Source organism: Oenanthe melanoleuca, chromosome 8 (assembly GCF_029582105.1).
Source record: "Oenanthe melanoleuca isolate GR-GAL-2019-014 chromosome 8, OMel1.0, whole genome shotgun sequence".
NCBI lineage: Eukaryota > Metazoa > Chordata > Aves > Passeriformes > Muscicapidae > Oenanthe > Oenanthe melanoleuca.
The window spans coordinates 8,329,537-8,346,208 of NC_079342.1; the positions used below are offsets into that span (position 1 = coordinate 8,329,537).

General features: G+C 35.6%; 1 protein-coding gene across 2 annotated transcripts in view; it reads left to right on the forward strand.

The window, feature by feature from the left end:
* COL11A1 (collagen type XI alpha 1 chain) overlaps positions 1 to 16,672 on the forward strand; it is a 126,888-nt gene that overhangs the window by 43,027 nt on the left and 67,189 nt on the right. For both annotated transcript variants that reach the window (XM_056498085.1, XM_056498086.1), the window contains exons 7-18: positions 65 to 160; positions 2,315 to 2,560; positions 5,142 to 5,204; positions 5,742 to 5,783; positions 6,141 to 6,203; positions 7,789 to 7,863; positions 9,151 to 9,234; positions 9,401 to 9,457; positions 11,786 to 11,839; positions 13,243 to 13,296; positions 13,411 to 13,464; positions 14,034 to 14,087. In XM_056498085.1, the coding sequence (XP_056354060.1) occupies positions 65 to 160; positions 2,315 to 2,560; positions 5,142 to 5,204; positions 5,742 to 5,783; positions 6,141 to 6,203; positions 7,789 to 7,863; positions 9,151 to 9,234; positions 9,401 to 9,457; positions 11,786 to 11,839; positions 13,243 to 13,296; positions 13,411 to 13,464; positions 14,034 to 14,087 (942 nt within the window). The remainder of the gene's footprint in view (positions 1 to 64; positions 161 to 2,314; positions 2,561 to 5,141; positions 5,205 to 5,741; positions 5,784 to 6,140; positions 6,204 to 7,788; positions 7,864 to 9,150; positions 9,235 to 9,400; positions 9,458 to 11,785; positions 11,840 to 13,242; positions 13,297 to 13,410; positions 13,465 to 14,033; positions 14,088 to 16,672) is intronic.

The following is a 16,672-nucleotide window of genomic DNA, read 5'->3' on the forward strand; positions in this document are numbered from 1 at the left end:
TGAATTTTCATACAAGATTTTTTTAATTTTTTTTTTTTTTTTTTTTTTTTTTTTTTAATACTAGGCCAATGTTATTGATGGATTTCAAGATTACAGCATAGCTGAAAATGACTATGGGCCCCAGACAGAAGCTCCCTCCAGAACTACTGAAGCAAATGAGGTAATAAGGACTCTCAAGAAAATACTTGTCACACCAGGTGTCATTCATTAAAAAAGTACAAATGTGTTTTGAAAGGATGGATTTCTATGTAAAAGATACAAACTCTACCAACACTTAATGTGATTTTATACTTTCTCAGCCAATATCAAAACTACTATTTTCTTGGGCAGAACTCCCATTAATTCTGTAGAGATCTGCCAAATCTTCAGCCTGCAGAGTTCATGATTGTGGAAGTAATTCAGTGATATATGGTGTGGAAATTTGGTGTTGCTGCTTTCAGTATGAATGTGAATGGAGCTAAGCCTAGCATAAACCAGGTTACATAATAGATAATTTCCTCCTGATGTAATAGGAAGGGGAATCTCTAATTTTTTCCTGTAATTTTTAAGGTGCAGAGCCTAGCAAAAGACAAAGAATGGCTGCCACCATAGCAGCATATGGAAGTTGAGTTAGAAGCCATTGTTTCCTTTTAATAGTTCTTCAGCTAACAAAACCAAATTATGTGATTTTCATTTGTTCTATTGAAAAGAAACAATATCATTTGAACTGTCAAAAAAGATAAAATTATTATTTTGACTTATGTTAAAAAGCATGTTTCAAGAAAGCCACATTAACAGCTCTAAACATTATTTTGTTAAAATTACTGCACCTAAGCCAGTGTTGATTAATATGTTTGCATATTAATTAACACTAGTGTTAGAAAAATGATGGCAGATTTTAAGAAACATTGTTCTCATTTTTCTTTTACCTTTTCCTTTCAAAATTAAGATTGTTGCTTGAAAGATGTACAAAACTCCCCCTCACCCCTTTCCCCTGAATATTTGAAAAGAGAAATAGAGTCTCCCTTTGTTCTGTGGTTTTCCTCCTATGTATCTTGGAAGGTAAAGGTGAATTAAGGTATGTTTTACTCATTTTGTTGTAAAGCATTCTTGTGTTCAGTCTCATGTTTGCTTCTCACAAATTGATCAACAAATGTATCTAAATCATTCACTTTCCTGGGCAATTCTAAGCAGATTGCATGACAGTAGAGCTGTAATAAGGTAGATTCAAAGTTCTAAATGCTCTCCTTGGTAAGAGCACTTCTTCATAAAGATAAAATTTAGAATTTAGGCTTAGAATTGGTTCTGATCTGTGTTTATTCCAGCTATAAGGTAGAAGTGACACTCCTGTAATTAATGGAGCTAGGCAAGTGTTAAATCAGAATCCTGCCTTCTATTTTAATTGCAATATATTTCAATGTCATTATTAGATCAAAGTATTTTAATCACACTGGATGTTGATTAGCTTCTGAATATTTTCAAGATCATACTACTTCATATTGTCTGATCATTTTATATTATCAATATCTGAACTTCAATTTCTTTCAAAATTATACTGTATGCAAAATTATTAGACCTCTGTAACAGAATAAAGCAATCCTCCTTTATTTCACAAATGGTTTTGTACATCTCAAATATAGCGTTCTTTTAAACTGCTTTAGTGCTTTTACGTTGTTTGCTTGGTTTGACAGCTTACATACTTTAAGATGAAAGCTTAGATTTCAGAAATCTCAAAATTAATCTGACTTCTACTAGTGGAACAAAAAATATGGAAATTATCATGACACACAAAAAGTCATGACTTTTACTGATAAATAAACTTCAAAATCATTAATGAGAAAATAAGTTTATCTCAGCATTGGTATTTATAGACAAAATAAAAACTGGGCTTGACTAAAGTGATGCTTGCACGTCCTCCACATTGCTATTGTAAAAAGATCTGAACTTATCCACTGTTCATTGCATATGTCCATTCATGAATGTTGTAAGAGTGAAACCAAGCAGCGAAATTCAGCTATATTTGGCACTAAAGTAACATTACGCAAGCAGTGCACATAATACTGGATATATTGAATTCAGTGGTTTTGGAAATAAAAAACCAAGGCATACGAAAACATTACTTCTTTGTACTACTTATACAAAGATCTTTTAATTACTCTGAAAGGCTGAGCTTCCATTCCTTCAGACTCTAATTAAAAGACAATATGCTGTAGTTCTACTGTTCTTTCTTCTTTTGACAAGTCATCATGGTGGATCAGCGTATGCTTACATTGCTTTACTAACAATAACCCACATATTCCTCCTATTCCCAAATCTTTGCTACTGATATGAATAGCAAAATCCTGTTGAAGAAGTTTTTGCTGAAGAATACATAACTGGAGAGGATTATGATAAAAAAACTGAGGCAACTGAATATGGAAACAGAGGAGTAGACCTCAGTGAATCTGATCTGCTGGTAGATGGAGATTTAGGAGAATATGATTTTTATGAATATAAAGAATATGAAGAGAAACCAACTGATTCCACTAATGAGGAGTTTGGTCCAGGTGTTCCTGCAGAGACCGATATCACAGAAACAAGCGTAAGTTGACTGGAGGCATAATGCAGATTAATCTAATTTAGCAATTCTTTTATAATTACACAGTCTCAGAACTACACAGACCCTGATTCAGAGCTCCTTGTACACATTAGATACATTATAATTTCTGATAGCCTTTGGAGCAAGGCCATCCTCTTGTTTTAGTAATCGGTATCTTTTTATTTTTATCATGTAAGATTCTTATCTCATTTGCTGAAGGGAGGGTGGAAGATGGGAGGGAAAGGAAAGAGGAGGTGGAATTCATAAAATGAATTATAAAATTTAAAGTTTTAAAAAATTTTCAAAACTGAAGCTAAAGCTGGAAAGAACATAAGTTCTAATGCAGGTACAAGTACTCTAATTAATATCTTCATATAATTACTTAAGAAATTGAAATGGATACAAGTGTCCAGAATCCAATGGCTTTTGCTGCTTTCCAGGAAGAAAATTAATGACTGGGAAGGTTAAGGCCTGCATCCTTTCATGAAAATAAGCTTAGTCAATGGTGACAGGTTTATGCTCTTGCAGAAATGATTTAACAGCTCAGTATATAGAAAGAAAGATAGGGTGACATGGTGGATCCTGTGAATCATGCTCTTCATTCTAAGTTTTATAGCTCTCCCTCTGACTCAATCATAGGCTAAACAGCAGGGCTTTAACTTTCCTTTAGTTGTGACAAAATCCTTGTTTACCAGTTTACCAGCTGTGGAAGCTGCAAAGAAAACTAATATGGCTAAGACTGGAAGGAAAAAATACCATTTGGATTTTTTAATTAGGAAGATCCTTAGTATAATAGAAAAAGAGAATTTTGTTTGAACTATTTTCTCAGTCTTATCTTTATTTTCTCTTCACAAATTCAGAACTTCACTTTACAAAGGATCCAAGAAATAACAGCAAAGGCTGTGAGGTTGCTTTTCCCTGCCAACCTTGAAACCCATCCTTCTGTATTTCATTTACCGCTCCTTTCTAAACCCTGTTGGGGTCATTGTATTTTTTAATGATCCTTATCTGTGCAATGTGATACAAGTGTACTCTTTTCCTTCTAGCCCAGATGAGGAGACTGTGGCAGAATGACACAGAAAAGTTCAGATTATCTGTGAAGCAAAGAGCCCATAAGGCACCATTTGTGCCTGCTTTAAGCAAATGACTGTAGACTCTATCCCCTGGTGTAAATTTCAACTTAAAATGCCTTAATACAAAGCTGAAGGAGTCAGGAATCTTGAATTAGAACACAGGCTCTGGTCTGTGCAAGCTTTATTACAGTTCTCATCTGCTGAACCAGAGATATGTCATTTTCCTTTGGCATATCAGTTATATTTAGAATAACTGAAGTTCTACCTATGATAAAAAAAGGCAAGATGGAAAGTATTCAGTATTTGGGAACTTTCAAAAAGGGGAAACATTTCCAAAGATGGAAACCCTGATGTCTTTTTTTACAAGTAATTTATGTTAATCTAATAAAACATGATTGTCTATACCTCTTGCTACTTGACTTTATGAACTACCAGTGGGTTTATGAACATCATTGCTAGTGAGATCTGTGTCTTCATAAATCAGTGCAAAATACACAGTCTGTGAATTTGTTTTTCTATTAAAAAAATTTATATTGAAATACTATAACATTATCCTTACTATTCTTACTGATCCCCAGCTATTTTAGAGTAAATGTTGAATCATGCTACTGAAATAAAGAAAAAGGCTTTTTTAATTTTAAAATGTTCAGAACTTAATTTTGTAGTAGGTATGTTAGCAATCAAGAGAGGTGCTTCTGAAGAAAAATATGTTATCTCATGGTTTAAAAAAACCCCCAGTTTCCTTTTCTTTGTTTGAAATTTGAACCTGTTTCTTCCATTAGTATGTGTTATTGACATATTGTTTTAGGTACTTCTGTTACCTTAATCCCAAACCCAAACTTCCCACAGAGCTGGTCCTCAAAGAATTTGGCAGTTGTTGCTACTTCAGGTAGCGAAGAGGCATCACTGATTATCTGTGAAATATTCTTTAGTGTCCACAGTGCCACTTATCTCCTTTCTCATTTATGCCATGAAATCACAGACCCTTCTCATGTTACTTTACATGTTGTGGATGTCTCATAAATGAAATTAGGAGCTTGGAAGGTACTGTCCATATTGTCCAAGGGATCTTTCTTTCCATCTTACTTTATGCTGCTTAATTCATAAAGCCATGAAGAATCCTTGTCAATTGCCAAGAATATTTCCAATCAAATAAGAAAAGAAAGGATGTTGTGACTTGCACACAGAAATTTTAGATTATAATTTCAAAGTTCTAATGTAAAGATAAAAAAAAATGGGATAAACACTCATGGGATCCACATCTCATTCAAAAAGTACAAATTGACAATATCCAATAATGAAGAAAGCATGCATACAGTTTGTGCATTTTCCATTTCTCACTTATTAAGTATTTTTTATTTATATGGTTTGTACCTGTGATGTATTTTTTATAGTACAAACCAATTCCAGCTTTAGCTTTCAGTTACAGGTTGCTGCAATTCTTTATTGTACCAGTTCCTTAGACCTTCTACTTACTTTACTTACTTTTTTGGGCTGTTTTTTCCGGCCAGGTGACAGGACATGGGGCTTATGGAGAAAAAGGCCAAAAGGGAGAACCAGCTGTGATTGAACCTGTAAGTATAGATGTCAGAGAGTTTTTCAGTAGCACTGTATAACATATATTCACTGTTAATTCATCAAGGGTTGTTGTTCATGATAGGATGACAGCATCCACATTATCCATGATCTCTGAAACAGTTCCTGTAATGTGGATGGTATAAAATGATTGAGCATGGACTGTTCCAGCTACTTCTTTGGTTACATGAAGGACTAACCACATGTTCCTTAAAAAAGGAGTATCCTGTGCAGAGGAAAACAGATCATTGATCTGATCTTCAGGCCATCTGATAACTGCATCTTGGACAGATCTACCCAGATAACTTTCAGCTTAGGCACAGGTAACATCACTACAGGTTTCAGCAAGGGCAAGGAAGTATTCCTCACTTTTAATGCCACACAGTGATTCCAATTCTCATTCTAGTAACTGTAGAGAGAAGATTCCTGGAAAAGTTTATCAAAACACTAAGAAATCTTGACTTAAGTAGTTCAGCTAAAAAGATTTTTTATGTTTTCCTACAAAATAATAAATGTTCTGTTACTTCCACCCCTAGGGTATGCTCATTGAAGGACCACCGGGACCAAGAGGACCTGCTGTAAGTACATTAATCACAATTTCCTTTATTGCATTTGATTCATCCACTGTGCTTTTATATTCACAAGTTAACACAATATTGGTCTTATTATAGTTCCCAAATGTATATCAGATTTAGGACTTCTAATAAGGGAAGAGAAAAGGGTTATCTCTAGCATTTTAAGTGGCAGCAGGCTACAAGCCGATGGCATGTGAAAATCTCAGTTTTGAATGTTGACTATAAATCTTTGTAAGAAAAAACAATATTCTTCCTTATAAATTAATTTATCCAAATATGTGTTCATCATAACTTTCCGCAGAAAAAATTGTTTAAAAGTCTGCAAGCATTCGCCATGATTATGCTGTTCGTTTTCTGTAGGGTCTTACAGGTCCCCCGGGTTTACAAGGTCCTGTTGGTCCTCCAGGTGACCCTGGTGAAAGGGTAAGTCAACAAACAGATTATCCCATGCATTCATGGGATATCTTGCACTAATTGCTGCAGGGGTGAATTAGATCCTGATCTGAAATAGATCCAGAGGTTAGAAACGTCAGCAGAAACGAGGCTGATTCATTCAGCTAAGCAAAGCAGCTAAGAATCTGGACTAACATGTTCTTAGTGGTAGAAATATGTGCTGTAAATACAGGAAGACATTTCAGTTCTGTTTTGTTAGTATTTTTCTGTTTTGATGTGTTTAGAAATATGCTAAAGTAATAGATACAAACATTTCATATGATTTGAATTAATTTTTTAAAAATCAGTATGGCTTCAGCTAAAATATGTACAAATATAGAGAAAAACAATCTTTTCAGAATCAAAACACATGGGAATATTGAAAGTGATGAATAATATTGAGATGATCTTGGAAGAATTTATTTGCCATATTAAATAATATGTGGCTTGAGGAACCTATCCAGTCATGATATTAAGAATAGTTAAAATTTAAGCTCTTATTTTAATCTTCACGTTCTAATAAGCCTTTTCTTACTGCCACCACCAACACAGTTTTAAAACAGCCTAAACATATTTATTTGAGAAAAATATGCTTCTAAAAGACTTTCCTGTGTTTTATGAGAGATAGTTTACTGCTGAATCCAGCATGTTCATGCTGTTTTTATATATAAGATGTTGTGAAGATGCCAGCAGTAAAATCCCAACAATGTCAGCATCCACCCTTCTTTCATATTTCTGTCTTGTAGATTAATTGAATATTCCAAAATTTGAACTTGTAAAGTGGGAATTTTAACATCTAGTAAGGGAATAAACACCAATTCCTAATAAAAAAAAAACAACAACAAAAAATCTAATAGTACTTAGTTTTGTAACTGGCTGCTTACTGAATTCATCATAAGGAAATTCTTGACTAAGCACGTCATGTGCCTGTCACAGACCAGACACGACACAAATATATAATTGCAGCAATTAGGCAGGGAGGAGAATGGATTGAGAGCAGCCCTGCAGAGAAGGATTTGGGGGTGTTGGTGGACAAGAAGCTTGACATGACCCAGTAACACACACTTGCAGCCAACCGTATCCTGGCTGCATGAAAGAAGCATGAGCAGCATGTTGAGTGAGCTGGTTCTGCCCCTCTACCACTCTTGTGTGCCTCTTCTATGAAGACAGGCTGAGCTGTGGGGGAAGGCTGCAAGAGAAGTGGAGAGAGACTTTTTACAAGGGCCCATAGTGATAGGACGAAGGGGAAGGTTTTTAAATGGAAAGAGAGCAGGTTTAGATTAGATACTGGGAAGAAATTCCTTACTCTGACAGTGGTGGGGCCCTGTAATATGTTGCCCAGATGGCTGCACCATCCCTTGAAGTGTTCAAGGCAGGGTTGGATGGGGCTTTGAGCTACCTGGTCTAGTGAAAGGTGTCCCTGCCCATTACAAGGAGGTTGAAACTAGATCTTTAAGGTCTTTTTCAAGCCATTCTGTGAGTGTAAATTTATGTAAGTGACTTATTATGTAAGTTTTCTCTTACACTGCTATCTTTTTTTCCTCATCTTTTTTCTCTCATGTCTTTATTCTCTTAGGGTCCACCTGGTCGCCCTGGTCTTCCTGGTGCTGATGGTTTAGCTGGTCCCCCAGGTACCATGTTAATGTTGCCGGTAAGTTATGGTTATGGGGTAAGCACCCTACAAAAACTGGAAGTGTCTTTCAAGAAATGTATAGGTATTTTCTTTTCTCATCTAATTTTGTCTGTGGAATGAGTGAATGACACAGAATTTCTTTTATGGCGTAAGCATTTGAAATTCATATATATGGTACCTTTCTTCAAAAAACTATATGCTTTAACTTCCTCATGGCTGACAAATTGGAACCTACACGAGTCAATTACAGACACTGAAAAACACTTTATCTTTTTAACAGTAGCTATATTTTGCTCCTGTATGTCCCAAACAACGAGTTGTTGTACAGAGGACCTGTACTCCCAACAGGCATGTGTGCTTTCAAGTCTCATTGACATGGAGATTTTTAGGTATTCCACGTTTCAAATTGGACTTCAGTGTCCTCTTTGAAGAGTCAGTGCATCCTTTGAATAGAAATACATGCACATAGCCAGCTCTGCTCCCACTGGAGTCAAAGCAAAACACCATCTGTTTTAGCAGGTGGAAGAACAAGCCCAAAGCTGTTAAAGTATCTTGCAGCACTGGGGTATGAAAAGCACTGTGTGCTTGGAATTAGTTATTCCTAACTGTGTATATGGATGAAAAAGATCTGTGTCAACTCTGGGCATAGACAGACTGTCCAAACTGGACAACTAAATTGTTGTCAGCAGTGCAAGATTCATGGTCCTGATACCCAGTGTGTCTGTGCCATACCTTTGGAAAGCTGTGCTTCTTGTTGCAGCCTAGCACTTCTGCAACATAGCAAAGCTGACAGCAGTTTCAATAGCAATAACGGTGCAGGAACACAGGAATGAGCACTTAAAATTGTATTCAGTAATTTATTTTGAAATTGTCAGAAATCACACACAACTATTTTATTTTAGATACCAAACATTTTTCAAATTTGTGTCTGCCTTAATTTTAATTACACTTTTAATGTCGGTAGCTACCAGTGTTAATTTTGGTACATATTTTTATTGACTTTTGCAAGTAAGTAAAAGTCTATTTTGGCCTCTTTTTTAAGTGAGCAAGAAAACAAAAAAGGGAAACCAAAATCCTATGAAATCAGGAAAATATTTGCTCATAAGGGATTAAATTTAGACTTACTATCACCCATGGCGTCATACTTATGTTGGATGCAGTGGCCTCCATGCAGCCATCTTCTGAAGTTACTAGAATGAACTAAAGACTGTGACCTTGTGACTTTGAAGTGGTTTGCACCCTTGCAGCAAGTAACAAGTATGATTTGATAAATTCTAAATCCTTTTATTGTTTTGATACTTGCAGTTCCGCTTTGGTGGAGATGGTGAGAAGGGCCCAACAATCTCAGCTCAGGAAGCTCAAGCACAAGCTATTCTTCAGCAAGCTAGGGTGAGCACAAAGAGCCAAAAACTAATTGATTTTATATCCTGCAGGAGGTGAAGTCAAAGATGGGGGATATTTGCTCACACATTCTAAAACCCTGTTAGTATAGAATTTGTGTGAGCACTGGTAGCCTTTTCTTGACACCTGGTATTCTTTTTGCTTGTCTTCTCAGATTGCTATGAGGGGTCCACCTGGTCCTATGGGACTCACTGGAAGACCAGGTCCTGTGGTAAGTAGACAAAATAGGGGCATAGGTTTAAGAACACACTGATGTGGCCCATGGATCTCATTCTAGCCCTGCCTACCCCTCTGTATTTGTACTTATTTTGTACTCATTTGAAATTAATATTAAATAATTAAAGCTATATTTGTGTTCTTATTCAAGGTCTGCAATGCAACCTAAATACTAAATGAATTTTTGTTGTAGGTTTTGTGGTATTTGGACAGAGCACACTGCTGGACTTACAAAACTAGTGAATAGTTTTACATAAATGTACCTCTACAGTCAATCATCTCTGTAATACTGCTAATACAAATTATTGTAGTAAATATGAAACTCTACAGAAAGAGATAATAAAGCGAGAGTTTGCAGAATTACCTTTGCTCAATATTTAAGCTAAATCTGAAAAGTTTGTAAGAGACATTTCTATAAACAATTGAGAGACACAGATTTCTAAAAGAATGACACTTTTTTATTTCAGTCCTGAATTTGACTCAACTGCTAACACCAAATGATCTGGAAATGGCCCTGTGGATGTCAAAATATCTTAATATTTGTATGGAGTGTGTACACTTGTATTTTTAAGCAGATCTGTACAAGAGCAATTCTTTTCTAGAGTAATTCTTCCAAAATAAATAGTAGCTACCAAGCAGAGAATCTGGCACACAGACTCCTGATTCATCACATTTAGGTATGCAATACTCTTAAAAAGAGTCAAATCTATTTGGTCTATATAACAAACTCATGCATTATTTCCAGCAATGTATTTAATTCAAGAGACCTGCAGGATAACATTCAGTTTGTACAGACAAAACTCTGGAACTGCTGTAAACTAGGATGACTTTGCAAAGGCTGGTATCATACTGACAGTGGGTTGGATACCTTTAGCAGAGGTATAACCTGCCTTCATACTCATGCTTCTGTGTTTTGAAAGCCTTCATTAATTTCTGTATGCAAAGTTCAGCAAATTAATATTAATAGTAATTTTGCTTCTAAACCACCAGGAGGCTCTAGAAATCCAACTTTTTGATCTAGAAACATTTTTTGCCTACAGTTCCAAAGCAAGTTTCTTGGTCTATAAATTGTTTTTCTACCCAGCTTCTTTTAAGAATTAAAAAGCTTGAGCTTTTACTCTTTATATGAATTTTATTTTGTTAAATGAATGTGTAGCCAATAAGATTCATTAGTAACGTATTAGTCACTGAAAACCTGAACACAGCAGTGTCAAAGCCCCAGTCTAGCCTTAGTTGAGTCTGGTGTTTACATGCTTAGTTAACATAGCATAAAAAATCAGTCTCTGCCTACAGATAGTAAATGTAATCAATTATATTAATAAAAAGCAGAGCTTACATCAGAGAAACCCCAAGAGAGAGTCAACACCTACCAAAACCAATCTTCTCTCCACTGCCAGTACCAGTTCAGGATCTGATTTTCAGTTTGCTTAGGACTTGAATTAATACCTGCAAGGTCAAGGGGGATCTTTCCACTCCAGAATGTGAGACTCAGTACTAAGCCAAGCCATTAGATTACTTCTTTCTTCCAATGTTAACTAGAAGAATTATCATTTTTCAAAGGTCTGCAACATTGGTAACAAACTCCCATATCTTTTTTCCCTAAGACTCTATTCTATGTGTGCATGCCAAGATTTTTTTGTTTATTTTTTCTGTTTTTGTGAGACCTTTAACTTACTCTCAATATGTTTGCCTCTGATTTCATGTACAGTATGAATGAATATCTGGTTTTGGCCTGTTTATGACTAAAATTTACTCCTAAAATCTATGTCTTCATTTCATATTATAAAGAGATGTAGTTATATAGATTCTCCATTTCTTCAGGGCCAGGTGCACAAAGAACTTGATTAAAACATCACTGAAGTTCATTACAAGATTAGACAGGGTATTTTTCATTGACTACACTGATCTTTGGATTGAACTCTGAGACTGTTATTTTCTGTACAACACAGAAATAAAGGTAAAAAGAGGTAGCTTTCAGCTCTGTCTTATTGCCTACAATGGATGCACTTCTGATTGCACTACTTATGTTCTTACTGTGCTCATACTTAGCTCTCAAATGCTAATATAGAACAAAGAGTTACATTTTGCATTTAAATCCATGGGAGTTTTCTTTGGTAAGAGAAATATTTCTGCCCAATGTTTAGATAATGATAAATCAAGGTAGATAAATCTGGAGATACAAATGGTGAAGTCACACCTCCTGATGAAAAGAAGATTATTTGTTGTTTCTCCCTGTAATTCATGTATGGAAATAGAAAGTAATTTATTAATTTAAATAAGCTTTTGTATATTAAACAATATATGTTTGTTTTTTTTTATCAAGGGTGGACCTGGAGCAGCGGGTGCTAAAGGTGAAAGTGGTGAACCAGGTCCTCAGGTACAATAATAATCTCTATTATGTTTGAGCATGTTTTATCTTTAAGAGAATTTATTCATATCAATTAGAAGAAATCAATCAATTATATGCTTCTTGCATGCAGTTGAAAAAGAGATATCCTTCATAATACTATCTGATTATTTCAATGGCTTGATCAATATTAAAATTGTAGTTAAAATCAATAGCTTGATTGTTCATTATGAAATATGAAAGTAGCAATCTTTGTATAACAAAGAGCAAGTATCACATGTGGAGTGTCAACAGTTGAAAACCTGTTTTAATATTGTCACTTTGGGCTCTCTCCTCTGTTCAATAATGATATGCTAGTCTGCAACTGGATGACCTTGGGCTCTGAACTTATCAGATCTCATAAGTGGGGGAGGTTGAATTTGGTTGGCAATTAGACAGGCAATTTTCAAGAAAGAAGTGACATAGGAATAAATCTTTAGGAATCAGTGCATGTTTTGCTTCTCAGCCTACTATTATATAAAATTCTCCACAGTGGCGTCAAAGAGCACTGAAACACATGGAAATCTTTCAGCTTAAACCTAAAAGCAATAAGGAGATTGTGAAAGAAATCATGAAAAAATAATCCAGAACAATGATTTTGACAGCCCTCAAGCAGTATCACGAATTTGATGCATTACCAAGTGCCTGTCTTAAAACTGCACATGGATACTTCCACTAGAAAAAACATTAAAATAAAAAAAGAAAAGACAAAAGCATTCTGACCAGTTGTACAGTCTTTCAATTTGCTTGCTTACATTTTTAATGTTTTTTTCTTTTCTTACACATTATTTTTGGATGGCTTGTCCTTGTCTTTGCTTTTTTTTTCACCTGAAAATGCATTTGGATGGAGGGTGAAAAATTTCCACAGTTATGCCATACAGTCATCAGTGAAAGTTACATGTGTTTGGAAAGTGAAATGTTTTTTCAATCTGGGGTAATTTGGTCCCTCTCTAGTCAAACCTATGTTGTGTATGAGGTCTTTACTGGCACAACTCATGTTTGTATATATATCTGAAATTTGTACTCTTTGGTTTTCACTAAATAATTATAATGGGAATAAAATGATTTTGGCATGAGAGGAAGAAGTTTTTTTCAAACCACAAATCTTTAAAGCCATGAAAGGAATTAAGAAACTTACATGATAAAATGATGACTTATGCCATGTATAGTGCCATCTCATGAAAACTGGTGTTAAAATTTGTAGTGCTAGGGCCAGTTTGGATGCCTACGTACTTTTAAAACTAATGGGAATCTGGAAACCAGAACCCATCTCCTAGGGGAAAAAATGCAGCTTTGTGTAAAAAAAAAATCTTGCCTTGTTCTTGAAGTGAGTTTTTTTGCTAACTTTCTGCTGACATTAGTGGACTTCTAAGTATTGCCCTCTTTAAATGCAGGGTCCTCGTGGAGTCCAAGGTGCCCCCGGTCCGAGTGGAAAAGCTGGCAAAAGGGTAGGTAGCATGTAGAGCAGTTCTACTCTGGGTAAATATTTCTTATTTAAATGTACTTAAATATTAATTGAATCCATTATGTTTTGAAATGTTTGCCCCTTTGGGTTTTTGCAGGGACGTCCTGGAGCTGATGGTGCCAGAGGAATGCCAGGAGAACCTGGTGCAAAGGTAAATAATAAAGAGACCTGAGGCTTTAGTTCAGTCTTGGAATGGGCTAGACAGATTTATGTAGGTACCACAGTTTCATCCAGACCAACCCAAAATTCTTCTCGCATGTGAAAATACTGCGGTTTCAGATAGCTGGGTCAGATGCAAGAGCTGAGAATGAATCATCCATTTAAAATATGGTAATTAATGGTAATTCCTAGTAGTCTGACTTTGAAGGAACTTGATTCTTAGGATGTGATTTCTCTCTTTCTGAGTCAGTTTCTATTTACAGAGTATCAGTAAAGTCAGTTTTGCAACTGCAAAGTGCAATTGGAACCGAGCTTTTCATTTCAATGTGAAAATTATTTTTATAAATAGCATTACTATAGCACAGTGAAAAAGCTGTGGCATCTTCTCTTCCTACAGTTTGCAGAAGCAAATTTTATGTGTTTGATCTATATGCTCAGCCCCATGTGTTTCATGTTCAAAAATGTACATACAACCAAAGTGTAGAAAGTAACTTTTAGGGGAAAGGCACTATTATTCAGACAATTTAAAAGTCATTTACTAAAGCTTTCATTTCTTTCTAGGGTGACAGAGGATTTGATGGTCTTCCTGGCCTCCCTGGTGACAAAGGTAACCGGGTAAGAAGAAAAATATGTACATTTATGCCTCACCAAACTAATAGAGTCGCAGAAATAATTCATTATTCATTGAGAACAGCACTAAGGGCTGAGGGGAAAGTTAAAACAGAATGTCAGCTTTTCACTCTACAAATAATAGGTGTACTATCAGGCAATGTATTCCCCATGAAACTTTTGAGTAATATCAATCAATAGACAAAAAATATATAAATTTGTAGTTTAAATATATTTGCAGAATTTAGATCACATCTTCATCTAAGTTTTTTTCTAATTTTTCTTAGTTCAGGAATTTGCCAGTTGGACTTTTAAGTCTTTGCTCCAAAGGCAAGAGTAATAGGGAAAGGAAATTAGCATGAAGTTTCTGTATCAGAAGCATGCCAAATTTTAACTTGCTTAGAAGCTTGCTCAAAAAAATCACCATGAATATTTAATTTAAAACCTGAATTGTTTAGTGGGGCTTTTTCCAACAACTGCAGCTTAATGAAAGGTCACAGTCAAGTCAGATAAATTAGGAAAATTTTTAGTAATATTTAAAACAACTAAAGTGTTTGTTCCTTTTGTCATACAAATCTATGGAATGAGACTTCACCTTTCCCTACAAAGTGCAGAACTAATCACAACCAGGGATTTCTGCTTCAGATTGTACCACTAATGTAGGTGCTAGCACCCTGCTGAGTGTCCCTCCTTTACTGTTGTCCTGGTAAATGCAGTGCACCATGAAAGAAACAGTGAATGGGAATGTCAGCAAAACCCTTTCCAAACGTGCTAAAGCTCAGTGACCAAGGAATTATTACCTCACCCTCACCCTTCAGTGGGTAAGCACAGTTGTACTTCCTAGAAAAGCTCAGCTGTGTTGGCTACCAGACCCTAATGTAGTTCTTTTTAATAGCATCTAAGGATACTCTTTTGAGTTCTGTTTGCAATGGGTAAAGAACTACTAATATATAAAGAATTTTTTTACTCCTCTTTCATCACCCTTGTTTGGGTAAAGAGTGTAAAGCAGTCAGTGCATCCCATAATGGAAGCCCAGTGTGCTCAGCAGGCCAACAGCAGAGGGGGCTCAGCATTAAGCACTTGCCACCTGCACTCAGAGGGCTGAGCAGAAATTTGGCCTGAGTCAGGCAGTGTGAGTCTGCTTTCCAGCCTGGAAGATTAGACTTGTCTGTGACACCTTTCAAGTAATAAGGAAATATTTATTTGTTCAAATATTCCAATTTTTCCATATTTCTGTTCCAAAATTAAAAATTTAACACACACCTCCTCTCTCACAAAAAAAAAAAAAAAAAAAAAAAAAAATAAGCCTGGGTTTAAGTTTCCAAAATAGTAATGAAATTAATGACTTATTTTTGTATTTTTTCATCCTACTATTTAAAAATCACTACATTCTTGTGTTTCTATGGAAATCTTCTGTAAAAGTATGCACTATTGTTCTTGTGAAAGCAGCTCAGTTCAAAGCCAGATAAGATGGTTATGGCTCTTGGAGTCTTATATAGTGATAATATATAATGCAAATTCAGTTCAGTTCCCATTGGCTTGCAATAACAAACACAGCAAGACAAGTGAAATACTTCTGTTGAAGTTACATTTCAGCTGTAAAAGAAATCAACATTGAAAACTCATAACTTTAGAGTAGAAGTTTCAGGACTGATTTTAGAATTAGTCATATTGAACATATGAGTTGCAAACTGAATTTCTCTCCTGGGTTATGTCTCTGTCAAACACAGGTTTGAACTTTCAGTGTAGAACAGACCACATCACATGATGCCATATTTATTTTAACCTCATTATCTGTGACTTTGAACTTTTTGTATTTAGATTTACTAGATACACAACTGTTCTTCAGTATAAAAGCAAGACATTTTATACTTTTAAAATAGGTCCAAGGAAAAAGAAATTCAGGTTTTAAGAGAACACTTGAAGGGAAGAAATAGAGCTGAAAGACTGAGAATGCTGATAATGATAGGAAGTTTTGTTCTTAGTGAATGACAATACCAGGACATTGAATGCACACTCCTAATCTATATCTAAGTACCATGTGACTGCAAGAAGAGAAAGGTAGCCCTTAAGTGGATGAACTATTTCAGTATTTGAAAGCCTAAGTCAGTCTTCACATGGATATTAATTGGAAGCCAGAGGAAAGACCATGCTTCTCATGTGTCATCTTTCAGAAGTGTCATCTAACATGTAGAAAAGCACATTCTCTACCTGAAGATAATGTAGAGTAGTTGTAGAACCTAGCAAAATACATTAATTGCTGTATGAATTCATCTTGAAGGTGTTAGAGAGCAGTTAATAAAATTTTACTTTCCCTTCCATGCTGGGGGAGGACAGAAAGGCAGTAGAATAAAATCCTAACATCCCTGGTATTGGGGGATGTTCTCTGGGTATATGAGGGTTACCTAAAATTCCCTAGGAAAGTTTGGAAGTGTAAAGAACAGAGCCACTGAACAGTGACTCCATATATCTCTACCAGAATCCCCAGCAGTGGTCAGGCTCCTTGGAGACACTGATAAAATTAAGGCAAACAGCATGAATACTTGGGTGCTGTCCAATGCCAGAAGGAAGTCACAGTCTCAAAGCCTGCT